This window comes from Macrotis lagotis, chromosome 2, assembly GCF_037893015.1.
Source record: "Macrotis lagotis isolate mMagLag1 chromosome 2, bilby.v1.9.chrom.fasta, whole genome shotgun sequence".
Classification (NCBI taxonomy): Eukaryota; Metazoa; Chordata; class Mammalia; order Peramelemorphia; family Peramelidae; genus Macrotis; species Macrotis lagotis.
In genome coordinates, this window is record NC_133659.1 from 227179797 (window position 1) to 227207735 (window position 27939).

Below are 27939 nucleotides of genomic sequence, written 5' to 3' on the forward strand. Positions count from 1 at the left end.
TATGTAAGGCAAATGGGGTTAAGTGGCTTGCCCAAGGCCACACAGCTGGGTAATTATTAAGTGTCTGAGACCAGATTTGAACCCAGGTACTCCTGACTCCAAGGCCGGTGCTTTATCCACTACGCCACCTAGCTGCCCCTGGAGACCTATATTTTAGAAAAACCACTCTGTTAGATTAAATGGAGGATGGATTGGATTGGAAAGACTTGAAGAGATGAACTTGAAAGTTATTGCATTAATCTAGGTGATGCAGGCTGAACAAAACACAGACTATTTTTCAAGAATTTTTTAATATTTTATATTTTCAATTATAGGTAAAAATTATTTTTAGAATTCAGTTTTTTAAAAAAAATTTGAATTCCAAATTCTCTTTCTCCTTCCTTCTCTTCATCTGAGAAAGCAAACAATCTGTTATAGGTTTTGCATATGGTCATGCAACACATTTCCATATTAGTCATGTAATGAAAGAAAACACAGGCCCCAAAAAATGATAGGGAAAATAAGGAAAGAAAAAAAATAAATCTGCTTTCTCTGCAAGTGGCTAGCATCTTTCAGAAAATACTGAGAATATTGCTGATAATTGATCATTATACAATGTTGCTGTTACTGTGTACAAAGGCCTTTTGATTCTGCTCACTTTACATCAGTTCATGAAGTCTTACCTGGTTTTCTGAAGCATCTTGCTTAACATTTCTTATATATAGCACAGTAGTATTCCATTATAGTAATATACCACAACTTGTTCATCTATTCTCAATTAATTCACATCTTCTCAATTTTCAGGACTTTGCCATTACAAAAAGAACTACTATAAATATTTTTATACATGTTGATCCATTTCCTTTTAAAAAAAAATCTTTGGGATACAGACATAGAAGCAGTATTGCTGAGTCAAAAGGCAAGCCTTTTGAGCATAATTCCAGATTGCTCTTCAGAATGGTTGGATCATTACACAACTCTACCAATAGTGCATTATTAATGTCTCAATTTTTCCGCATTCCCTGTCATTTCCCTTTTCTGTCATATTAGCTAATCTGATAGTTGTGAGATAATACCTTTTAATGTGTATTTCTCTAATCGATAGTGTTTTAGAGCATTTTTTCATATTACTGTAGATAGCTTTGATATCTTCTAAAAACTGTCTGGATCATATCCTTTGACCATTTATCAGTTGAGGAATGGTTTTTAATTGTAAATTTGACTCCATTTTGTATATATTTGAGAAATAAGGCCTATATTGGAAAAACCTAGGATAAAAAAATGTCCCCGTTTTCTGTTTTCGTCTTAATTTTGATTGTATTGATTTTGTTTGTGTGAAACCTTTTATCTATTTTACTTCCTATAATGCTCTCTTTCGTTGGTCAAAAATTCTTCCCTTCTCCAAAGATCTGACAAGTAATCTATTCCATACTTAATTAATATGCTTATAGTATCAGCTTTTATGTCTAAGTCATGTACCCATTTTCATCTTATCTTGCTATATGGGGGGGATGTTGGTCTATGCCTAGTTTCTGCCATACTCCTTTCAAGTTTTCCCAACAGTTTTTGTCATCCCCCACACACACACAGTTATTTTTTTTCTCTCTCTCTCTCCTTGCACCTTGTTCCTCCTCAAAACTGTTTTGCTTCTGGCCACTGCCTCAATCTGCCTTTTCCTCTATCATTTCATTCCCTTGTCTTATCCACTTCCTCTCCTACTTCTCTGTAGGGTAAGATATATTTCCATATCCAACTGAATGCGTATGTTATTCCTTCTTTGAACCCATTCTGATGAAAGTAAGATTCAAATGTTGCCCACCACTGCTACCCACACTCCATCTTCCTCTCCACTGTACCTCTTTTATGTGAGATAATTTACCTCATTTTACTTTCCCTTCCTCATTTTCTCAGTGAACAACCTTTTTTTTCATCCCTTCATTTTCCTTTTTTGGATATTATCCTTTCTTAGTCAACTCACACTTATGTCCTCTGTTTATGTATAATCCTTCTAACTTCCCCAATGGTGAGAAAGTTCTTAGGAGTTATAAATATCATCTTCTGCTGTTGGAATGTAAACAGTTTAACCTTATTAAACCCCCTATGCTTTCTCTTTACCTTTTATGTATGAGTATTGTATTTGAAAGTTCAGTTTTCTACTTAGCTCTGGTCTTTTCATATGGAATGGTTAAAAATCCTCTATTTTATTAAATATTCAATTTTATTTATAGTCAGTTTTGTTGTTTAGGTGATTCTTGGTTGTAATCCTAGTTTCTTTGCCCACTATAACATTATATTCCAAATCTTATGATTCTTTTATGAGGAAACCACTGAATCTTGTGTTATCCTAATTGTGGCTCCATGATATTTTAATTATTTCTTTCTGCCTTCTTGCAATATTTTCTCCTTGACCTAGGAGCTCTGGATTTTGGTTATAATGTTCCTGGGAGTTTTCATTTTAGGATCTCTTAAAGGAGATGATCAGTGGATTCTTTCAGTTTTTTTATTTTACCCTCCAGTTCTAGAATATCAAAGCAGTTTTCCTTGATAATTAATTTCTTGCGATATGATATCTAGGCATTATTGTAAATTGTGATTTTAAGGTAGTCTAATAATTCTTAAACTATCTCTCCTCTGTCTATTTCCCAGTCAGTTGTTTTTCTCATGAGATATTTCACATTTTCTTCTATTTTTTCATACCGCCATGGAAGAACTGAAAACTTATAAATCCCCAGAACTAGCTCTAAAAACAATACATAGAAAATTAAGAGAAATTAGAAACTGTGTGTTGATGCAGCTACAACTCCATGTTGCAAAAGTTAGTAGATAGTGCCCAGTAAATCTTCAAAACCAATTTATATGGTTGGTAATATGAATAGCAGTGTGGTGAAAGTTCTTCCTAAATTTTGGACACAAATTAATAAGCAAACTTTTGCTTTGATTTATTTATTTTGGTTCTTCCACATTTGAATCCAATTCAGAATTCTGTAATAATATAGTAACTCCAGCATATATTAAAAAAAATTGAATTGTAAAGGCTATGGATGTGGACCCAGCACATCCTTCATATGTGCTAATAGACCTTTCCTTTCTAACATGGGGGAAAATCTGCCAATTCTGTAATGTCTAAAAATTATTGGAACTATTTAATTTATTTAACTTATCTCTAAATAAAATTTCTAAATATAGTATTCACTTTATTTTTACCTGGAAAAACTATATGATTTACTGAATACATAAACCTAAATGACCTTCTCACTAGGATCCCACTAGGATAGATAGATTTTGTATTTGAATAGAACAAGCACACATTATATGTTTACTGTGTGCCTGAAGTTATGCTAAGTACAGAAAATTCAAATATGAGAAAACTCTGAAGAAGCTTACATTTTAACAGGGGGATACAAAACGTAAAAAGGAAGCTGGAAAGGTTACAGGTGAGGATATGGAGCAATCCATACTGATCTGGGAGTGAAAAGCTATATAACCAACAAAATGGGGGACTAGACACTGTCTCTGATCCTCCTGACTTCTCAGACCTCTTCAAAAGAAGTAAAGCAATTTTAGCTGTCTCCACAGTCTAAAACAAGAAATTTAACAATGTGACAACTTGATGAAGTAACTCTATAGAAGACTGATCTCCAACTTGCTTATTCAGCATCTCCTCTTCCATTGGCTATTATACTCCAATGTGCTGCACAAACTGATCCATAGGATTTGCAGAAGAACTCAACTTTAGGGGCAACTAGGTGGCACAGTGGATAGAGCACCAGCCCTGGAGTCAGGAGGATCTGAGTTCAAATCTGGCCTCAGATACTTAATAATCACCTAACTGGACCTTGGGCAAGTCACTTATCCCCATTGCCTTGCAAAAACAAACAAAAAAAAAAAAGAACTCAGCTTTAACTTTATCTCCTTCTGCCTCTCCACTTTGACCTTCATTACTCCCTTTCTGCTGTGAAAAATCAAAAGACAAACACTTGCTCTTGCTTGGATAGCAGTATGTACTACAACATTGCTAAGCCAGAGAGCCAAGAAAGAGTGGGAACTGAGAGAGGGTATCTATTTGTATATGGCACACCATACATACATACACCTTCAGGAAAGGGGATTGGCATACAGTTGTAAATAGTTCTTTCTTCTCAGAAATCACTTGGGGGCAGAGATTAAAATCTGCAGAATATGAATTCATCAATATGGGATAAGGTTAAAAGAGTTTTGAAGTCCAATCCACAGGAAAATTACCATTAAGGGGTTGCTAGGTGGCTTAGTGGATAAAGCACTGGCCCTGGAGTCAGGAGTACCTGGGTTCAAATCCGGTCTCAGACACTTAATAATTACCTAGCTGTGTGGCCTTGGGCAAGCCACTTAACCCCATTGCCTTGCAAAAACCTTAAAAAAAATTACCATTAAAAGGAAAGAGTGAGAAAGAGCAATAGGAGAGTATAAGGGAAAATACTGAAATTACTAAAGATGTCAAAAGATAAAAATTCAGTTGAAGAAATTGAGCATAAGCAGATAAGCCAAAAGGGAAGATAATAATTACAGAAGGGGATGTGGCCTCTAGATCAGCTAAATGAGTTTGGACATTTATTAATAAGTATTGTAAGACCAAGGAAAATGAATCAGGGCATAATGTGACAGAGGGCCCCAAGAGACCATGGAACTGCTAGATGTTTCTGAATGATTTAAAAGAGAAATAAGTATTGTAAAAGTAGAATTTATGGCTTACTCAGCAGAGATAATAAGCAGAATAGAAAAACTTGGATCTGTGGTGGCAAATCTCATCAAAGAATCAAAAAAGAGGGTTATTGATTAGAAATGTAAATACATTGAAATAAAGAACAGTGTGGAAGAAATGATGCAAAAAGCAATAATTTTAAATGAAAACATGATCAATTTACAAGATAGGCATGTTGCTCTTAATGTCTTGATGCCTAGAGACATCTTGAGAATTATAGATATACCAGAAGAATTTGATAAGTCAAAAAAGAAATAATACATGAAAACTACCCAGAATTTCTGAACATTAAAGCAAAGTACCATTTGAAAGAAGAAGTAACTTGCTTCTAGGAAAGCCAGTAAAACAAACAAAAACATCTAGGTTGCTAACTCCAAGAGATTCTAAGGACAACAACTTATGCAAGTGGCCAAGAGAGAAAAGGAAAATTTGGGTACAAGAATATTCTGTACTCACAATAGATCATTGAAATGAATGGAATAATGTGTTGTGAAGAGCACAGAAGCTCAAGGTGCACCTTAAGGTGATAAATAATGAATACCTCAGCCTAACTTTTAATGAACAAAGATAGGCATTCAACAAAATGAGGCTTTTAAAGCATTCCTGTGGGTGGCACATTCTGAAAACTTGAACCCAACCATTAATGAAAAAGATGAGATTCAGTAAGAAAAGGAAGCCCACAACTGCAGCAACTAAAGGGATTAGAATAGACTTCCTATAGGAAATGGTACTTGAACAGAAGTTGGAAACTAAAGATTTTGTGAGGTGGAAGTGAAGGCCATGGAGTAAGGAGACAATGTGAGTCTGGCAAACAGGCCAATTTAGTCTTTCTTAATTAAACTAAAATTATGACTTTCTTTTTATGGAAGAGAAAAAAATTAATTTATTGCAGGCCTGGGAATTAGGAAAAAATGTAGTTTCTTCCTGGTTTTGCCTCTAGTTAGTTGTTTTTGGCAAGCCTAGACCCTCACTTTTTATATTTGTTAAATAAGTTATAATGATTTCTGAGATACTTTCCATCCATAAGATTCTATTATTCTCCCTTAACTTTTTTTATCCTGCATTTTATTTATAGCCTCCTTTTAAACATGCATTAAACATTGAGTTTTGAGAAGCATACATATATGAATTAATAATAAAAAACCTAACACTCATGAATTTCAATCATAATTTATTTTAAGAATCATTTTTAGAATCTCTCAACTAAGTCCATATGTATTTTGTAAGACTACAGGATTCATCTTAGAAACATCATAGAATGCATCTAAATTTATTTTAGTTACACATTTCTTGCATTCCCTCTAAATAGTCTCACTGATGTCTACATTTCATCATTCCAAATTATATCCAAACTTTTATTGGAAATAAAATACCTTTGTAACCCAACTTAAACTAACCTTGTGTATGGAAGAAAAATAACTTGTAATACTAAATATTCTTAACCTCTCCAAGATTTGGGTTTCTGTGATGATATTCACCAAATGTTCAAATGACACTTGAATTTGTTGTTATTTTGATGCCAAATTTTACTCGACTCTGTTTCTTATCTGCTCAAATTAATTTTCTCCAAGTCCTGGGTCTTTGGTTATACATTCATTTTCATGAACTTTTGAATAATTACTCTCCTTAGAGTACTAATAAAATATTATGATGATTATTTTTATAGGAAAAACATGCAGAGGAACAAACAGGTGGCCATGGGCAGGAAAAAATTCAATATGGACCCCAAAAAGGTAAGAAAAATTGGACACAGTCTTGGCTATTATTACTTTGAATGGCATCTTTCAGGTATGACTTTAGATAAAAGTAGCCTCTTGAACTTTTTGATTTCTGAGGATCCTGTAGAAATTAATGTCATCTATTTAGAATTGTGCCTGAGGGAGAATGCTGATGACTGATCCTCTCATTTTTTCCATTAGAGAATATTTGTTGAATTCATATAAATTCAATTTAGTCATACTTGTTTTCTCCTCTGTCCTTTTTCCTTATATATATATTGAATGAGGGACACTGTGGGGGTAGTAGAAATACTGATCTTGGAGTAAGGAGAAGCCTAGGTTTGAATTCTATTTGTAACTATTTGTAACTGTTGCTAGCCATGTGACTCATGGAAAATACTTGTAGTGACTTCGTCACCAACGGTTATGAACATCAAGTGAGAGTATGTATTTTAAACTTGTTAAAATTATTGGCACTTTTCTTGTGAATATTCCAGGGAATTCAATTCTTAATAGAGAATGACCTGTTGAAGAATACTTGTGAAGATATTGCACAGTTCCTGTACAAAGGTGAAGGGCTCAACAAAACCGCTATTGGAGACTACCTGGGTGAAAGGTATATGGCCCTGACTTGGGGGAGGGTAGAAAAGTTTGGTAAAGAGCTAGCTATACAGTAATATAGATCTTGTTCCCCATACTATAGTTTTGTTACTTTCTCAAACTTTAAGTAAGAGAATTAAAGTTGAGAATCATGTTCCTAAAACTACCTTTGGACTATAGGCTTTCCAAAGTACCTTCCTGCTCTGAGATTCTATAATATCATGCCATAGGTAACAAAAATTATATAGATTGTAGATAATCTTTAATGGAAAATATGATCTTTCTTTTCCAGTTGTGGAAATTCTAAGTCAGTGACTTTAGTTTCTGATCCAGTGGGAGTTAATCGCTGAGGATATCCATTTCAAAAGGCTTTTTGTCTTCAAGGGATGGTGGGAAGCAGATTAATTTTATCCTGTGATGAACTATGCCTTTTAATTTTCCTCCTCTTATTTTTTAATTGACTTTGATAGAGATGAATTTAACATCCATGTCCTTCATGCTTTTGTGGAGTTACATGAATTCACAGATCTTAATCTTGTCCAGGCATTAAGGTAAGTAAATCAGAGATAGTTTGGAAGGCATGAAAGGCAGCTTTCAATCAAATGACTGTTTTTTAAAAGTTTCTGTTGTATATTGTATATGGTATTTTAGTAAATCTGTAACTCTCAACATTGATTTTCCTGAGGCAGGTTGAGACTTAATTGATAGCTTTTTTTTTTGACAAGGCATTGGACTTAAGTAACTTGCCCAAAGTCACACAGCATGTAATTATTAAGTGTCTGAGGTCAGATTTGAATTCAGGTCCTTCTGACTTCAGGGCCTGTGCTTTATCCACTGTACCACCTAACTGCCCTTAATTGATAGCTTTTCAATGGTTAAGGGAAATTGTGAAAGATGTCAAAGTCAAAATAACATCATTTTATACAGTGGTTACTTTATAGATTGACTTATAATTTAAATATACTGAAAGAACTTTTTATTTATAGAGCTAGTTAATGACTTTTTTTCCTTATCCAGATAGGACTCATTTAAAAATTCAGTCACATTAAAAAAAACAAACCCAACAACGTAATTTGTTAAAAGAATCTCTTTGAGCTTTACCACTGGACAAGGCCTTTAGACAAGGTCCACCCCTCAGTTTATAGATGCTTTGAGACATGTTCATTGTTAACAGCTAGTTAAAAACAGAAATGGAATTAAATCTCAGGTCTTATGATTCTCAATTCAGTATTCTTGCCATTTTTACCATTCTTCTGCCTTCCATTTTTAAAAAAGAAAACATAATACTATCAATAAGTAAAATAAGTTTAAATGAATTATAGTTTGTTAAGAAAAATTAACAGAGAGGTGGGTAGAGTTCGAAAGGGAAAGGAAGAATAGGGAAGAGAGATACCCAATTTGTTTGCAAAATCTCTGTGAGGTAGAGATTTAACTTATTTTTTTAATTGGTTTAATTGCTTTGTTATCAAAAAAGACCAAAATGACATCTCCATGTTTGAGACAAATTACAGTGTATCTTACCATGGCTGATCAGACCAATATTAACTTGGAATGCTCTATAACAGTATGACACAAATAGTCCATATGTACGCCTGGGGTGGGTACTCTAAACTTATGGATGTCACATTTCCTTTGAGCTGCTTCAATTCTGCCTTCCTCATAGAGTGTAGCACCCTCATTGATGAGGGAACATTATGCTGGGAAGTCCTATGCCAGTGTCTCCCATACTGTACAATCAATTCCAGAGTTCTTCAATGAGACCTTCACGGTGTCTCGGTATCACTTCTTCTGATCCGTTTGAGAGCACTTACCCTATGTGAGTAGTTCTCCATAAAATAGTTTTTTGGCAAGTGTACGTCTGGCATTCTAACAACATGTTCAGCCCATCATAGTTGCACTCTCTGTAGTTATGTTAGAATACTAGGCAGCTTAGCTCAAGAAAGTATCTTCTCCTGCTAGGTGATCTTCAGAATCTTCCTAAGACAATTTAAATGGAAGCGATTCAGTTTCCTGACATGGTGCTGGTAGACTGTCCAGGTTTCACAGGCATATAACAATTAGGTCAGTTGAAATGGTTCAGCAGACCTTCAGTTTGGTAGTCAGTCTAATACCTCTTCTGTCCCACACTTTCTTTCGGAGTCTCCCAAATACTGAGCTAGCTCTGGCAACATGAGTGTCAATCTCATTATCAATGTGTACTTGCATGGAAAGGACACTACCAAGGTAAGTGAACTTGTCCACAACATTCAAAACTTCTCCTTTAGCTGTAATCAATGACTTAACATATGGTTGGTGTGGTACTAGTTGATGGAGCCTCCTGTTTTTCTTGGTGTTTATTGTTAGACCAAAATTAGCACAAGCAGCAGAGAATTGATCCATGCTTTGTTGCATCTCAGCTCCAGAGGCTGCATTGAGTGTACAATCATCTGCAAGCAGAAGATCATGCACCAAACATTCCCTCTACTTTAGTCTTGGCTTGTAGCTTTTTCAAGTTGAAGAATTTGCCATCAGTGCAGTAGCTGACCTTGAGGCCATGTTCATTCTCATTGAAGGTGTTTGATAACATGGCTGAAAACATCATACTAAAAAGTATAGGAGCAAGGACACAACCTTGTTTTATTCCATTGATGACTGGAAAATCTCAATAGCACTATCCAGAACCTGGGCATGCGTGCTGTCATGGAACTGAAGTACAAGACTGATGAACTTCTCTGGGCAACCAAATTTGAACATAATTTTCCATAAATTCTTCACTACTGACAGTATCAAAAACCTCGGTCAGATCTACAGATGTTGTTGTATTCAGCCCTCTGTTCTGTTCGTGGCATTTTTCCTGGAGTTGTCAGGCAGCAAATACTATATTGACTGTTCCTTGACCCTTTCTGAAGCCACACTGGCTCTCAGAAAGATGACTAACTTCTAGGTGAAAGATCAGCCTATTGAGAAGAACTCTAGCAAGAATCCTACCAGCAATGACTAAAAGAGAAATAAAGTGAAATCTATTCCTTTTCCTTTTATAGAGATGAATAATGGAGTTAAAGAAAAATTTTATGAAGACCTTACCATCAATGTACCAAGAGAGGATAAGCTTATAATTCTGTGTGACTTTAATGCTAGAGTAGGCTGCTCAGATTACCAGACATGGTAGGGAGTCCTTGGGAGGAATGGAGTTGGAAACAGCAGTAGCAATGGTCACCTTCTACTGAAGACTTATGCATCTCATCACAAACACTGTGTTCTGTTAACCTAAACTCAAACTTTCTGGATGCACCCTTATGGTAAACATTGGCATCTCCTAGAATATGTGACTGTAAGGAAAAGAGACAGACAGAATATAAGAGTGACAAAGGCAAAGTCTGGTGCAGAGTGCTAGACTGATCACAGACTCATTCTCTCTAAGTTAAATATTTATTTTCAACCAAAGAACAGCCCCAAGGCAAGGTGAATACTAGAAGAATTAATGTCAAGAGATTAGAGTGTCTTTTTTTTTAAGTTTAATCTATACCATTAACACTTTCTCCTTTACTTTTTATTTTTTTATTTTTTTAGGTTTTTGCAAGGCAAATGGGGTTAAGTAGCTTGCCCAAGGCTACACAGCTAGGTAATTACTAAGTGTCTGAGACTGGATTTGAACCCAGGTACTCCTGCCTCCAGGGCCAGTGCTTTATCCACTGCGCCACCTAGCCACCCCTAGAGTGTCTTTTTGAGCAGGAAAAGTTTGTTGCTAACTTGGAGGGAAAACTGAGCCAACACATGTTTGGCAACAGTGGAACAGAAAAAGAGTAGGCGGCTTCCAGATATCTGGTGTACAGCATTGCATTTGCTTATCTGGGCCAGAACAGTCACAGACACCAAGATTGGTTTAATGAAAATGATGGTGAAATACAGATGCTGCTAAATGAAAAACAAGAATTCCACAAGGTTTGCCAGCAAGATAGTTCATCCATTTCTAAGAAGGCAGCGTTTAATTCCATCAAAAGTAAAGTCTAAGTGAAGCTGAGGGAGATACAGAACTCTTGGCTCAGTAACAAGGCAGATGGAATTCAATTTTATGCAGACAATTACCAACCAAAATGCTTTCACGAGACCCTGAAGGCTATTTATGGCCAAAAACATATGGTGCGTCTCAGCTGCTCAGTGTTAATGGATCCATGTTTATTAATGATAGGGATATGATCTTAGAGAGATGGGTTGAACAAACCATCATCAGTCAATGTAGAAGCTATTGACTATTTGAAGTTGAAGTCGTTCAGTCCCTAGCTGAAGTTCCAACTAAAGAAGAGGTTTTGAATGCTATTAATCTCCTTTCAAATGGCAAAGCATCTGGTGCTTATTCTATTATTTGACTGAAATTTTCCAGGTTATATGGCACGAAGAGGTTATCCCCCAAGAATTCAAAGATGCCTCCATCCTATTTTTTTATACTGCTCTTAGATCAATCAGCAGGTATTTTATTAAGTGCATACTATGGCCCAGACCTAGGTCCTGCTTTAGATACAATGATTGAAATGATCCTGTAAGTTTTATAAACTAATAGTCAAAAATATCCAGGATTTCTTATTTGTTCCTCTTTAAAATGTGGAAGTACAAAAGTGTATGTATTTAATGTCTTCTGTCCTTTTTTTTCCAAGAAAGATAATCTCCAAGTTATATCTTTACAGAGTGAAGGAGATATCTCATTTTGTAAAGAAAAATCTATTTTACTTCTAAATTCCTTCTGTCATCTTGGGATTCTTTTATATGATTATCACAATTCACTTGTAAAACTATGTTGAATTTTCACCATCTGGGCATAATAGTGACCTCTTTTCTTGGTAGTTTCCTTTTATCATTGCAGCCAACTAGATGAAATTAAGCTTAAGTCTAGATCTCATCAATTGCCTTGATCCCTATGTGAAAAGAATACTCATGTGTATAATTTGGGAAAATGTATTTTGCATAAATCAGAATTTTCATATATTGAGTTTGCATATAACAAAGTACATATGTATTATTAGTCTGCTTATTAGTCTGGTGAAAGGGGTTACTCTCTCTAATCAGACAATAATGATCTCTCCTTTTTTCTGATATTTTATATCTGTTCTGCTTGCCTCACAAGGTTGCAATTGGAGACAATGTTTTTGACTGTGATAAAGATCCAATTCCTGTACAATTTTTGATCGAGTTTTTCATGGTTTTTTTAAAGTCTGTTATCGTTGCATTAGTATTTGTTGTTTGTAAGTCCATGAAAGGAAGAGAGCATCTGATTTATCATTTGAGTTAACTAAATGTTTTGCTGAGCATTCATTAGGCACTAAATTTTTATACTGTTCAATGATATATTGTATAGTTTCTTCTATTTCCTCAAACTTATTGTCAAATGCTTTTTATTAGCATAAATAGGATTGGCCAATATGTCTAAAATGTGGACAAGGGAATAAATCTGTTCAATACTTTAGGACAGAATTTATAAAGCCTAGCAGATAATTTTATCATTCTGTATAAAATGTTACTAGAGTTTCTAAAAACTAAAGAAAAAAATCTGAAGATACTATAACAGACATTCTCTCAACTATATAGGCAGTTTCTGTGGAGCTTTCGTCTTCCAGGAGAAGCTCAGAAGATTGATCGAATGATGGAGGCATTTGCACAGCGATATTGTCAATGCAATAATGGAGTCTTTCAGTCCACAGGTAAATAAAGCTGTTAGCAGTCTCTAATCCCATGTCTTCTTGACAGTTTGATTCTTTCCTTGCCACCAAGTAATTTTTAAAGTGTACAGGGACTATTGGAGCATCTTTTACAATTTTTTTCTCTTTTTGCAAGGCAATGAGGTCAAGTGACTTACAAGGTCACATGGCTAAGCATTATTATGATTCAGAGATCAAATTTGAGCTCAGGTCCTCCTGACTCCAGGGCCAGTGCTTTATCTACTGTGCCACTTATCTGCCCCTTGCCTTTCCTTTTGTAGTACTGGTTGGATGTGTGAAATGCCTTCAGATATCAAACACTGGTACAGGATGTTGTTAGCTTTGTCATATAACTCTGCCAATTGCCTCTCTTTTTTCAGGGTGATTAGAAGTTTTGGAATGGATTCGGGAGACTTTTCTGGAGATCAGAAGAGACTCTTTTGTTAATTCCATTGCTGTTGTTTTCCAGTGGGATTTATGATTGGTCTTCTTAGCATTGCAATGTTTTTGTTGTTTTATTTCTTATAGACACTTGCTATGTTCTCTCCTTTGCCATCATTATGTTGAATACCAGTCTCCATAACCCCAATGTTAAAGATAAACCCACAGTGGAGAGATTCATTGGCATGAATAGAGGCATTAATGATGGAGGTGATCTACCAGAAGAACTGCTCAGGGTGAGTTATGTGGAAGACAGTATCCCAATTTTAAAAGAACAGAATAACTAATATTTATATGATACTTTAAGATTTTTATAAAGTGTTCCACATAAGTTATCTCATTTGAGTCTCACAATAACCCTTCGTGATAGTTGCTATTATTATCCCTATTTTACCGATTAGAGTTTGAGAGGTTGACTTGTCCATAGCCACACAGTAAATGTGGCAGCATTTAAATCCTGTTCTTTGTGACTCTAGGTCAGGTCCTCTTATCTTCTATATCATGCTGTTTGTCTGATAAAAGTTAATTGTTAGTACTTTTTGGATCATAAGCATTTTTTTGACTTTGGAATGGGCTTGTTTCTTAGGAGGAAATGATTGAATTTTGTGGGCATAAAGACGTAAGCAAATGATTGAAAAAGGGAAGGTGGATTTTAAATCTTGAATAAAGGAGTTACATTGAACAAGAGATCATATTTTATATTTTTTCCTTATATTTATATACTTTTATTTTTAAATATCTAGTAGGCTTCAAATTTAATCATTCTGTAAGAAGGAAAGGGCTAAGTATAAAGAATGAAAGGAGCATTGATTGTATCAGAGTTGTATATAAATAATGTGATCTTTTGTCCCAGAATCTCTACGAGAGCATAAAAAATGAACCCTTTAAAATCCCTGAAGATGACGGAAATGACCTCACTCATACTTTCTTCAATCCAGATCGTGAAGGCTGGCTACTAAAGCTTGGTGAGTAGCTCCTAATACAGTTAATTCAGAGGAAGGAATTTGTATTATTCACGGCAAAGAAAGTGGTATTAAGGATAGTTTTGTAGGGACTTTAATGTGGTTTGTTTTATAATAAATTTCCATCTAAAAATAAAAGTATATTTCTCTTTTAGTTCCCTGAAAGTATATACCCTATTGAGAAATAAACCTAACTTAGCTGTGGAATGTCCAACTATATGTTTCCCTCATTTTCACCTCTGGGGTTCATTAACCAGGTTATGTTTCAAGGAAATTCCTCAAGGAATTGGTTCCTTCCCCTTTTTCCTTCCCTTAAGTCATGTGGGAAGTGAACAGTGGTATCCATCCTTCTAGTTCCCATTCCTATACCTTGTATCTGGTGCTCCTGCCCCCACCCCCACCCCAGTGCATTATCATTTCCTTCTGAGTTCTGACTCCATGAGCAGACAGCATGCATGGCAATCCCAGAGCGCTTGACTGCAGCTGCATCCACAGCACTCTTAATCATTCTCAGGCAAGTGGAGTTTTTTCCCCCTTCTCCTTTCCAGTCTAAACCTGATATATTCAGTAGGAAAAAAGTTTAAGTGTTCTTCTATTTCCTTCTCTCCCTCTGCATGAGGTGAGCTTCTTTTGCTGGAACTTATGGTCATATCTTCCCTGGCACCAAGTGAGGGATGGGTATCCAGAAGGAATCTTTTTTTTCTGTAAGGTTTTTATACAGGTTCACATATTTCCTTGTGAAGTGTATTTATTTTGATATGAGATATTTCAAAATATGAAAAGAAATCATCTGCCTCCTAAATTCAGTAAACACATGGGCCCCAGACTATTTGGACTCTATATTATTATTATTATTATTATTATTATTATTATTATTATTATTATTATTATTATTATTAGCTGTGGGTGGATTCTCTTCCATATCAACTAATTTATGGGTATAAACAATCTCAATTAACCACCCCATTGAGATTAGAAGTAGTTTCTAATTTGGTCATCATTGACATTCGTAAAGAGGTGAACAGTATTTTTCCACTATTCTTAATTCAAAGGATTTACAGTTTTTCATCTTGAAATTATATTTACACCTAATTACAATGTCTTCAATGTTAAAGAGCCATTCTGGTGGTTTGGTTTTGAATGTTATTCTGGAACAAGCCAATATTTTGTGCTTCCTTAAACCAGTAGTACATGCATCCCTTAGCAATCTCTGCTTTAAAACCATTAAAACAGTTAACTTACTATTTACCATTATTTCCAAGGTGATATAAACTAAAAGATTAAGAGAAAAATAAGATTAGGGAAAAGAAAAAAGAAAAACTGTACCTAAGGTTCTGTTTACTCTCCTCCTCTAAAGTTCTAATTAGATTTTTTTTAAAACAAACTTGTTCTTTGCATTGTTTTTATAAACATCAATCAAGCTTTGCTGGGTCATTAGCCTCATATGTTACTGATACTTTGCATGATACGGAAACCTAAAATTACCACTTCAATAATTGTGATGGAGAGGCAGCCATCATTATCATTGCAATTATATTGTAATGTAAGCATAATTATATACATGCATATGTATTCTGTGTACTAGATACATATATATGTGTGTGTATATACTTGGATGTACTTTAAAAAAAAAGAAAACTGGACCAGCTTTAGATAGAAACTTCATTTTCCTTGAAATAATATTTGTTGCCAGGAATTTTGATTCCTTTTTCCCTGGGTTCTGGACATGCTAATAAGGATTAGCTTAATAAGTGCTAAATTGTAGCTTCTTTTGGGCCACGTTTTCAGTACTTGCCACTAATTTTACACTTGCCAAGTGAGTAGTGAAATATAAGATTACTATACTTTCATTCATGCATTTAACTAATGGTCAGCTGAAAACTTGTTCCCAGAAAGTAGCATTTTGATGCTTAGCTCCTTCCCAAGGCAGACATGAATGTGCATTGCAAAATAAGAATAAGGAGCCTGGTTTAATTTATTTGTTTTAATTTTCTTTTTTCCCTCATTTGTATGTTCCATGATTTTGGCTCTTCTTTTCCTTGCCCCAAACTCCAGGAGGTATGTAATCCCCATCCCCACCCCCCACCTGCTCTCTTGCTCTGCCCAGGCCACTGTAATTGCTGCAGCATTTTATTTTATTTTATTTTTTTAGTTCTTCTGTTTTTGTAATTGCTGGTGGTACTGTTAATGCTGCTTCTGACTTTTTGCACAGTCCCTAGGGAATTCTGCTCAGGATTTGGGGGGGATGGTTATAGGGATTTCATTTTTTGCCCTTTAATTTAGTAAAGAGTACAGTACTTCCCACAATTAGAATTTAGACTCCCAGATAACCTAAATCCGCAATTTCATAATAAGCATTGAATGAATGTGTATAGTGAGTAAACTGAAGACATCATAAATATGGGTCTCTTAGTAGAGATCTAATAAAATTGCCCTTAATATTATTCATATCATGAGTGTACACACACACACACACACACACACACACACAGAAATTTCCTCATCTATTTTAAATCTGCTTATCACTACTCTTTTGAAAATCATTTCTAAAATTTTTGAGGAAATAGGAACCTTTGTTTTCTTAATCACTATGCTTCTGGAAAAGAAGTAGAATTGACCCTTTGGGGGCATTTCTGAGTCTTTGTTCTTGTGAATTTTTCTGATGTTTTCTGAATTAAAAGTGTAATAAAAAGTGTGAAGTAAAAAATGAAATTAAAAAAGTAAAAGACAAAAGTTCAGGAACTAAAAGAAAACTCATCTACATTCTTTTTGCTAGTTTCTAAGCATCATAAGAAAATTACTTGTTCATCAGTGTTTTTTTTTTCCCCCAATCAGGTCAGTGTTGAAAGTCTAGCATTGCTCTATCTACAAGTTACACTGTTGTAACTATTCTCTGTTTCCCAATTTCCTTAGGAATGCTTACATTATTCCCAGCCTGAGGGCTCTGCACAGTTTTTGCAGTTAAGTATTACCAGATTAGAGCCAGAAGAGAGGACCAATGATAAACAAAGCAGTAATATACCAAAGATAAAACTCATTTAGGTTGAGATTGAGACTTCTCATTTGTGAGCCTGAGCTAAAAGGATGATTGGGAGAAGAAAAGTACTTAAAATCAAGAAATTATAAAGGGAATTCAGGAGACCCATATCTCATATTGAAAGTAAAGGAGGAAGGAAAGGGAGAAAGAATGGGCATATCTACCATTACACCTTACCAGTGGAAGAAGGGGATGTATCACTTAGGAAGGGGGAAGGTTTTCCTGTGAGTTCCACAGGGACTGTCCGAGGTGCTCTCAGTGATGCGTCTGCTCATTTTATGTCTGTTCCTTCAATTTAGAAACACTCTCTGTGGCAGTGCTTCATGGTAGAATTCTTTATAACCGCAGGGAACTGTCCTGAGAAAATGACCAAGCTTTTCTGTCATCAGAAAAAATACTTTTATTCCATTTTGCTTTATCTCCTGGATTTTTCCCCACATCCGTTTGGTATTCAACAGCCTCTTTTCACTATCACTTCTTCTCAAAGGACAAGTGTCATCAGGGTATCATTCTGTTTTGGGATTGTGCATGGGCTCTTGTTCATAAACTTCTAATGCTTTAGTTAATTGAATATTCATTGTATGCTGATCATTAGACAGACTCAGTGTCTGCAAAGTCAGAAGTTCTCTCAGACCCTTTGGAATTCATCTTGAACAAACAAACAATCACAAAGTCTCACTATGCTTCTTTTTCTCATTTTCTCCCCCTGTTTACCCAGATTTTCCTTTTTTTTTTTTACATTTTCATCTCATTAATTTATTAATTTTTTCTTGTCTGTGCCCTGTGGTCACATTTCCCACTTAAGGTCAGACAAGAATGTGTTACATAATGTCAGTTATCATATTTGATGGGAAGAGGTCTGTTCTTCAGCTACTTAAGATTAGAACTAGTTAGATGAATGAATAGGCATACTTCATGATGCCAAAGATGATTTACCAGGCAAAGCAACAGTCATTTAGGCTCTCAGTAGTTTGTAATTAAAATCATTACCTCTCTCTAACAATATCTAAGCAAAACCTCATAGAAAGCCTAAAAATTATTAGGTTCTATTTAGTTGTCAGGTTTTTTGTTGACACTATTTTCAAAGTTCCATTTCTATTACCTAACAATCTATATTACTATTGGCCCTCTTTTCTCCTGGCATTATCAGATAGTGATGGAAAGATTAAAAAAATTGTCACTGACCAGAGGAAATCTTTCCATTTCGAAGCTTTTCACTTTGTTCAGGAGTATGAATTTGGAAAGGCATTTGGGAACACAGTAATGTGATGGGCCCTGATGTAGGATAAAAAGAACTCTGGATTTGAAGTTTAAAAAAAAGCAAAAAATCAAGCAAACTTGAATTCAAATTCTGGTTCTGTGTGTCATATAATTTGTGTAACCCTGGGTAATACATTCCCCTTTTCTGGCCTGTTTCCCCATTTGTAAAGTGAAAGGGTTAGACTATATGACCTCTTAAAGTCCCTTCCAACTTGGAATCTTGTGATCATATGGTACTATTCATTTATGTTAGATGATCCTTGCTTTCTGTGTAGACTAGGGAAATAATTCTCTCTTGAGATAGAATTTGTAGTAATATGAGATGTGGTAAAGGAGAAGAAAAGAAATATTCAGAAATATCAAAAGGATTTTTAACAAACTCAGGCTTAAGAATAATTAAGAAGTTTTACTTCTTTTTCTTAATTGAACAGTTGGAAAATATGACTGTGAGGAAAATACTAGACTCACTTTGCTTTTTTGATAGTACATTCCAGGGTTGGATTAAAGTCAATTTTAAAGATGTTTTTTTTCATTTCTGTAGTTAATATCAGGATAAGGTTATGGAATAGAATTATTCTCATTCTCCTGTGTAATAACTAGTGAGAGAAGTGGGTGGCAAAGAATTGTAGGAGTGAGTGAAGCATACACCACTAGCATTAATACTCACTTAGAGACATGTTTGCTTTCCCTACCTCTTTTTGTGACCTACTACCTATGTTGGAATGCTGCTTAGTTGGAAGAGTGAAAAAAGTTATGGAAAATTCAAGGAGTTGATTTTTCCATAATTTAAAAGATATGTCCTTTATTTACCCTGAAACCAAAGAAAAATTATTTTCAGATATTAGCCTGACAGTGTAAACATTAAGTTTCCTATAAATAGGCAAGATGGAGGTAACATGAGAAGTACAGTCATGAGAACTAGGATCTAAAATCATGGTATTCCACAGTGAAACTGGAATTTGATTCCAAAGGAAGTAAAGGTTCTCATTTCTTGTTTCTCTCTTCTCCCATATCTGACTGATTAAACTAGCAGCTCCTAAAATGCCTTTGGGTTTGTTAGATCATTTATATTATTTAGCCTCAAGTCAGGATGTTTACATTTTCCCCTCTCCTACTTCTCTCTAGTTTCAACTCCATTGATCTGCTTTTGCTGATGCTTTTTTAGCACAAGTCAGTTTGCATTGCTTACCATTGGGTTCTTTTCCACCTGAACCCTATCCATCCTGCGGTCTGATTCCATCTGAAGGATGTCATTCAGCCTCGCTTGCTCTGCTTGTGCCACAGATCATGCACCTTGTGAAAGATGCTTCTGTTTTGGCTCTGTTTGTGTTTTGTAACTGATGTAAATTTTGCCATAACCTAGATGTTCCCATAATATCCCTTCCCTCCTATTCATTCATCCTTTTTGAGAAGAAATACTTATGTGTTTGGAGCATACTCTGTGCTTGGTTGTTTCTTGTCAAATGTGTATTTCCTTTTGCTTTGCAGGTGGCAGGGTAAAGACATGGAAGAGACGCTGGTTCATTCTGACTGACAACTGCCTTTACTACTTTGAATATACAACGGTGAGCAAATCTCAGCCTGTTAAGGCAAGAGGGAAGGGTCAGTAATTTACTGTCAGAGTAAAACATCAGAGAACATATATATATATATATATATACCTCATTTGTTTGGGTTTTTAGTTAAACCCAAGCATTTGAGGCACAATACAGTAAATCCTATGTAAACTGGGAACCTAATAATCAAGATTCCCTGACTTTTATCCAGGTGATGACTTCATACCATTTGACCACAAGCCTGATCAGATAAAGAGCACTACATGAATATATTCTTAGCAAAAGCTAATTTATGGCATGAAATAACTCAGGAGAGGTGGGATGGGAAGGGAAGGAAAGGGAAAGGCATGCCTTTTACACTACAAGTATATCCCCAATGACTTTTGTGGTAAATGCAGAGAAAAATGGACCTCCATACTAGCCAGTGGTGGAGTCCAGAGGTGGACCACATGCTTGGGAATGCTTTGTCTTTCAGGAGTAAATTGAGTTAGCATTATATCATTGTCATTCTTTGTTAGTACAGGTAGCATATGGACACACTTATTGACTTCTATAGGAATACATGACTTGTAGAATATAGAACTTATTGACATACAGTATCACTTAATAGGTATCAGAAAGCAGATTTCTGAGACTGGCTAGACTGGCAACCTGTGATTCTTGAAAAACTATAAGATGGTATAGAGTAGGAGTTTTCTAGAACCAGTCAGTAATGAGTCAGTAGACATTTATTAGACACCTACTATATGTCAGGCCCCAGAAAGGACAGAAGACTATCCTTGCCTTGGAGACAACACATAAAAGGAAACTAGATTGAACTGATTCTAGTTATTTATTAAATTTTTATTGTAAAAATTTATACCTTGAAAACAATAAATGCTGAAACAGGAACTTGATTTGTTTTGTTGATTATCTAGAATTTAAAAAGGTGTTAATAATATGTATTAAATTTAAAAGTGTGTTTTCTATTCCCCTCCTCCACTTTGGAGCAGATTGTGAAACATTTCCCAGCACATTCTATGTAGAGGATTCAGCAGACATGGATTGTGGACATGGTTCTATTAGGTCACTATAGATAACAAAAGAAAGGGAAAAAAAAAACATTAATTAACTTTTGTGTGCTAGGCACTGTACCAAGAATTTTAGATCATTAAATTACATCATCATCCTCATAGCATTAGATAGTATTTTTTACAAATATAATCTCCTTTGATCCTCACAGTAGCCCCAAGATCCAAATTTTGAGATTAAGGAAACTGGCAGAGAAGTTAACTGACTTGCCCAAAGTTATCCAGAGAGTAACTATCTTCATCCACAGATTTGAAACAAGGTCTTTCTTTATCTCCTGTGCTACCCTGCTTCCTCCTTCTTCCTCTTCACGTCTTTCCCCCAATTCTCATTTTTATTCTTATGTAGCAAAATTTGAATCAGGATATTTGGCCAGACCTTCCTGTTTTGTTACCTCATTCAGTCTTCACAACAACTCTGGAAGGTTAGATTTTATTATTATTTTCATTTTACAATAGATAAAACGGAAGCAATTAGTAACTTGCCCAGAGTCACACAGCTAGAGTCTGGGGCTGGGATTTGAATTTAGATCTTCCTTATCTATTGTGCCACTTAGATAACTATAATCCTCTCTCTTGGTCTCAGTTTCCTAATTTATGAATTGAAGGAGTTAGACTAGATCACAAAGGTTCATTTCAAATCTAAAATTCCACTCTTCTGTCTTTCTGCCTTCAGAACCTACTGCAGTACCTAGTATGTAATATGTCTTTAACCAGTGCTTGTTGATTGATTTTTCTGCCAATTCTGTATAGCTTGACTTCTTGCTGAAGTCAGACTCCTTTGTTAGCTGCCTTGACTTTTGTCTTATTTTAGAACTGTGTGTGTGTCTGTATGTGTGTGTGTGTGTGTGTGTGTGTGTGTGTACATAGAGAGAAATTGGGGGATAAGGTGGAAGAAGCCTTAGTTACGAATAGTAATTTCTGAAGTAATTTGGAACTTAGAATATATTTTCCACAGAAGAATATTTTCAATGTGGTTAAATTTCCTGTTTTAAATAAAATATAGTGCTCGCTTTGGCAGCACATATACTAAAATTGGAACAATACAGAGAAAATTAGGATGGCCCCTGCACAAGGATGACACGCAAATTCATGAAGTGTTCCATATTTTTAATAAATAAAATATAGTTTAGCAATATTAGTAATATTATAATAACTCATAATAAGAATAATTTTAATATATTTCTACCTAGAAATACATTTTCAGTGTCAACTAGGGATACAAGTTATCTACTTTCTACCCTAATCTATCTCCTCCTTATCAATGCCTTCAGTGATGGCATACTTTCTCTCATCTTTTTTCATCCTATACTAAGTGTGAAGGGTAAAACAATTTGACTGATTCTACTGGTGTTGGTGGGGGGTGCATGAAGGGACAGGGGTGTTGATAGGACTAAAGTTTGGCAATTACCATGTAAGGACTCCTATAGTAAATGTTTCCATTGATTTTGATTGGGGAGGGGAGTGTATAGTCTGACTGAGCAGGAGGAAAAATAGAATTAGGAAATCCTATAAAAGAAGAAATGGCTAAACTTGAAACAGATCTCTCAGTTGTTCAAAAGTAGTGAATTACTCATGTCTATTTATACACATAAAGAGACTGAAAGGGTGTCCCATGTGGGTATACCTTTACCAAACTGTTAATATATGTCTTTTGCCTTCCTTCCTTGTTATTACCCCTCTTTGGCTTATTCCATCACAGCTATTTGGGTTCCAGGGTATACTTTATTCCTCTTAATGTGTGATCACGTATTACTAGCAAATTAAATGTTTTTTCACAATGGTGGGGCCAGTATGTTAGAGTAACAAGATGCAGTGTGTTCTCACCAGAAAACACTCCTCCAAATAGATGTAGAAAATGCACCAACCGAATAGGAAAATCCAGAAAAGTCAGTGAATCATTTGTTCAGCCTAGGTTGTCATAGGAAGACAGAAGTCATCAGTCACTAGGAATGGGGTCAGGACAGGGTCATTCCAGAATCCAGGGAGAGATTGTGAATTGGAGGAAATAAGAGGTCCCAGCTTCAAAGCAAACCCACACTAGGGGAACTAAGACAGGAACAGGTTCTGATTGGCATATTTGTTGTCTATTACTCAGCTGTGGGACACAGTCCTGGGTAGGCTGAAAAGGAGACTTGTGCTCCCAGAGAGGTATTCACAGGTAGAGATGATCTGTGCATTGCACTAAAGAAACAAAACGTTTGAAACAAAAAGCCAGTTGTGACTTAGCCTCTAAGAGCAGAGTGGGTTCTCAGTTACAAAATCTAGTCCAACTTACAGTGGAATAATCAGGACAGGAATTCTAGAGCAGAGGGGGGCTGATTGAGACTGAGTCCAGGAGGATTTCTACTTTTTCCCAGACTCAGACCCAGGTCAGCAATTTGAGAAGCTCAGACTGGGGAATCTGATTTTGCCCTTGATCGTTTCACTTTGTGAGCACTGAGCTTATTGCTCCTGAGTCGGTTTCTTTGATCCTGGAACGACATGTCAATATTTCATGAAAGCAGCAACAGGATCAGTTCAGACCTTCCCTAAATAAGGCAGAACCTAACCCTGGCATTAAGTAAGAAATCAGAAAGTAGGCTGGAAAAATAAACAAACAAAAATATCCCACCATAAGATGCTGTGATAGTGACAGAGAAGCTCAAGACACAAAAACAGAAGAAGAAAATAACTACAAAACATCTAAAAGCAGTGCCTTAGAGAAAAACACAGCTTAAGCACAAAATCAAATTGAATTTTTGCAAGAGAAGAAGCAAGAATTTTTTTTAAAAAAGTTATAAATGGGGGGTGGCTAGGTGGTGCAGTGGATAAAGCATTGGCCCTGGAGTCAGGAATACCTGGGTTCAAATCCAGTCTCAGACACTTAATAATTACCTAGCTGTGTGGCCTTGGGCAAGCCACTTAACCCCATTGCCTTGCAAAAACTAAAAAAAAAAGTTACAAATGGAATGAGGGTGCTTTAGGAAAAATTGGAAAAGAAATAATCTATAGAAGAAGGAATTGGGAAGGGAATTAACAGCTTAACACAAAAGATACAAAACCTTGCCTAAGCAACAAACTCCCTGAAAATTAGAAACTAATATCTCCATGAGAAAACCAGAAATATTTAAAACAGTCAAAAGAAAGAGAAGGAGGAAGAGATGATAATGATGATGTTCCAACTGGGTTGGAACAAATTTTAGGTATCATTGAAATATCTGAATACCGTGACCAAAAGAAAGAATCTAGATATCATATTTCAGGAAATCATAAAACTGCTCAATTCTCTTAGAACTAGAGGGTAAAATATAAATAGAAAGAATCTGTTGATCATCTCTAAAAGAAACTACCAAAATAAAACTTCTAGGAACATTTATCCAAAATTCAGAGTATCCAGATCAAAGAAAAAATACTGCAAGCAGCCAGAAAAAGAGAATCGAAGTACCCAAGAGCCACAATCAATATCACATATGATTTAGCAGCTACCAGAAAACAGGAGAGGAAAATTTGAAATGATTTTCCAGAAGACAAAGAATATATATATATATATATATATATATATATATATATATATGAATAATTTATTCAGAAAACTGAGTATAATCTAATCTCAGGATGAAATAGAGGACTTCCAAGTATTTCTGTTGTATAGAATCTATGAAGCTAAAGAGGACACAAGCATTAAAGAGAAAAATTAAAAAAACTAGACATGAATGAACAATAAATGATAAAGGACTAAACAAGGGTAAACTGCCACTTATATTCGAATGTAAGGCAATATAAACATGTGCCTCCTCTAAACCCCTACCTTCATCAGAGCTAATGGAAGGGAGTGATCCTACTATTTCTTGATGATCTTAAGAGAATAGAAAGAGGAGAAAAGAAGAATATGATAAAAGAGGGGGTGAAGGGAAAGAAAAATTAGAGAAAATCATCTCACAGGTAGACACTATAGAAAGAAAGGAAGGGGAGGAGAAAGCCTTTTAATTCAATTCAGTTAATATTTATTAAACTCCTTTTATGTGCCAATTACTGTGATAAGTTCTGGGAATCCAAAAAAAGGCAAAAGATAATCATTGTCCTGAAAGAGTTAACCATCTAATGAGAATAACATGCAAAAAATATATATACCAAATAAGTTATATGTTGGATAAATAGGAAATAATTAACAGAGGGAAGATATTTGAGTTAAGTAAGTTGAGGAAGATTTCCTATAGTAGATGGGATTTTAGTCAGGATTTAAGGGAACCAGGGAGGACAGGAGTTGGAGAGTATCCCAGTCCAAAGGGTCAGTCAATGCCAGGAATTGAAAGATGGTGCCTTTTTTATGGAAAAGACAGGAGGACAATATCACTGGATCAAGGAGAATATGGAGGGGGAATAAAATGTAAGAAGATGAGCATAAGAATAAGTTAGGAGGGAGCTAGGTTACGAAAGGACTTTGAATGCGAAATAGAGCATTTTATATTTGCTTCTAGAGGCAATAGGAAACTACTAGAATTTATTGAGTAGGTGGGGGGAAGGGAGGGAGATATGATCAGGCTTATATTTTAGGAAAATCATGTAATTGCTGACTGGAGAATGGATTGATAAATTGAAGCAAGTAGATATACCAATGGATTATTGCAGTTATGCAGGCATAATTCAGGTGTGAAGTTATGAACATCTGGACTTGAGTAGTGTGTATCCAAGAAGAGAAGGGAACATAGTAGAGGAATGTTGCCCAGGTGAATTGACAGGTCTTAATAACAGTTGGGATCTGGGGAATGGGAGATAGTAAGGAATCTAGGATGACTTCTAGGTTGTGTGCCTGAGGGAGTGGGAGAATTTTGTTCTCTAAAATAATAGGAAAAGTAAGAAATACCAAAGGGTTTAGGGGAAAAGATAATGTTTTGGACATATTGAGTTTCAAATATATGTCTACTGGACACCCAATGCGAGATGTCTGAAAGACAGTTGGAAGTGAAAGACAGGAGGTCAACAGAGAGGTTAGGACAGGAAAGGTAGATTTGAGAAACACCAATATAAAGATGGTCCATGAGTCCATGAGAACTGATGGAGATCATCAAGTGACTAGTATAAAAGGAGAAAAGAAGAGGGCCCAGGGAAGAGGGTGACCCTCAATTAGAGAACATGATCTGAAAGAGGATCCAGCAAAGGAGATAGAGAAATTGTGGTTAGATAAGTAGGAAGAGAATGAGGAGAGAGTGGTGTCCTAAAACCTAGAGAAAAGAGAGGATCAGGGGAGGAGAGAGTAATCAACAGTGTCCAAGGCTTCAGAGAGGTCAAGGAGAATGATGGTTGAGAAAAGGTCATTGGATTTGGCAATTAAGAGATCATTGGTAATTTTAGGAAGAAGAGTATTATTGGAATGATAATATTAGGAACTGGATTGGAAAGGGTTAAGAAGACATATGTATTCTTTTCAAGAAGTTTAGCTACAATGGGCAGAAGAGATACAGGATGATAGGAGGGATAAAAAAATTGAATAAAGTTTTTTTCAGGATAAGGAATATTTGGGCATGTTTGTATGCAATAGGAAATGAGCCAGGAGAAAGAGTGAAAATAAGTGAGGCAGACAGTGGAGATGACAGTAGTAAAGCTACTTCATCATGTGAGACAAAGATGAAGGAGGAGATATTGGTATAAGTTACATATGTAAACAAATGACTTTTTTGGTGGAGTGGTTAAGTATGAGGCAAGGTTTTCAGCTGTGAGGAGCAATGAAAAAGTTTGGAAGAACTGCTGTGGAAAGTGGAATAGTGAGTTCATAAGGGAGGTCTAGTAGGATTGCCACACAACAATGAGGACCTAGTTGGAGTTATGTAACATAAATTTGTAGTGGATCCAGTCGGAATGGTTGAGTGATTTTTTTCCCCCACTTTTGTTCAGCAGCATATATGTATGAAGGGGAAGATTGGTGGGAGTGATTCATCCTCACTCTCATCTGAACTGGTCAGAGGAGAATATGGAAATACATTTCACTCAATAGGGAAATAGAAGGGCAAAGGAAGAAGAGTGTGGAAAGAATTAGGAGGGGGCAAGCTAAAAGGGAGCAAAACCGACTCTAAAGAAAAACTACAATATAGGTCTTTTTGAAAGGTCAAAAAAATGGAAATCTGAGGAGGTGCCCATCAATTGAAGAATGAATAAGTTATGATTTATAAATGTAATGAAATGTTAGAAATGATCATGATGGTAGTTTCAGAGAAACTTATGAAAACTTAGATATTCTTTTGATGCCAAGTAAAGTGAAAAAAGAAGCAATTCATTAGTTTTAAAAATTACATAAATGGGGCAGTTAGGTGGCACAGTGGATAGAGCACCAGCACTGGAGTCAGGAGTCCCTGAGTTCAAATCTGGCCTCAGACATTTAATAATTGCCTAGCTGTGTGGCCTTGGGCAAGACACTTAACCCCATTGCCTTGAAAAAAAAACTAAACCAAAAATAAAATTATAGAAATGGTGAGTAGAGTCATAGAAGGGAATTATACCCTTTCCTCTAAGAATGGCAGAATTGGTTTGCTTATGGTACCAGAACTAGAATGAGAAGGCAGCATAGAGAATGTAGTATCTGGCAAAGAGATAGCCAGGGAGTAAAGAAAAGCATTGCTGGAGCTGGCTTGGCCTGATATAATAAGATACCTGAAATATTCAACATTCAGGACTGTGGGTCCCCAGAGTAGACATTTCAGAGATGAAAGAATTAAGTCTAGGAATCGTCAAGTCACAATGTTGTTCATTTCCTAGCTATAATAACATAATTCTTAAACCAATATTGACAGCTCTGGATTGGAAAAATATACCACAGTTGTTTCTACAGCTTGCCTGTTGATTTACTTCCTTAAAGATGATGACACTAGTAGTATAAAATTGAGACCACTCAGTATAGAATGAAAGCATCTAGTAGTATATCCTACCTCCATTAAT

The 27939-nt window shown here is 35.6% G+C and overlaps 1 protein-coding gene and 1 non-coding gene across 5 annotated transcripts in view; both read left to right on the top strand.

Moving 5' to 3' along the window:
- CYTH1 (cytohesin 1) overlaps window positions 1–27939 on the top strand; it is a 215280-nt gene that overhangs the window by 155919 nt on the left and 31422 nt on the right. For 3 of the 4 annotated variants that reach the window (XR_012475996.1, XM_074225034.1, XM_074225033.1), the window contains 7 exons: window positions 6384–6450; window positions 6933–7051; window positions 7506–7586; window positions 12595–12707; window positions 13233–13381; window positions 13999–14111; window positions 19891–19969. Coding sequence is in view for 3 of the 4 variants with exons in the window: in XM_074225034.1 (XP_074081135.1) it covers window positions 6384–6450; window positions 6933–7051; window positions 7506–7586; window positions 12595–12707; window positions 13233–13381; window positions 13999–14111; window positions 19891–19969 (721 nt within the window). In the remaining variant the exon portion in view is untranslated. The remainder of the gene's footprint in view (window positions 1–6383; window positions 6451–6932; window positions 7052–7505; window positions 7587–12594; window positions 12708–13232; window positions 13382–13998; window positions 14112–19890; window positions 19970–27939) is intronic. The other variant, XM_074225032.1, reaches the window with a different exon arrangement.
- LOC141515630 (U6 spliceosomal RNA) lies at window positions 22033–22139 on the top strand. Its single transcript, XR_012476393.1, has one exon. It is a non-coding gene; the product is annotated as a U6 spliceosomal RNA (small nuclear RNA).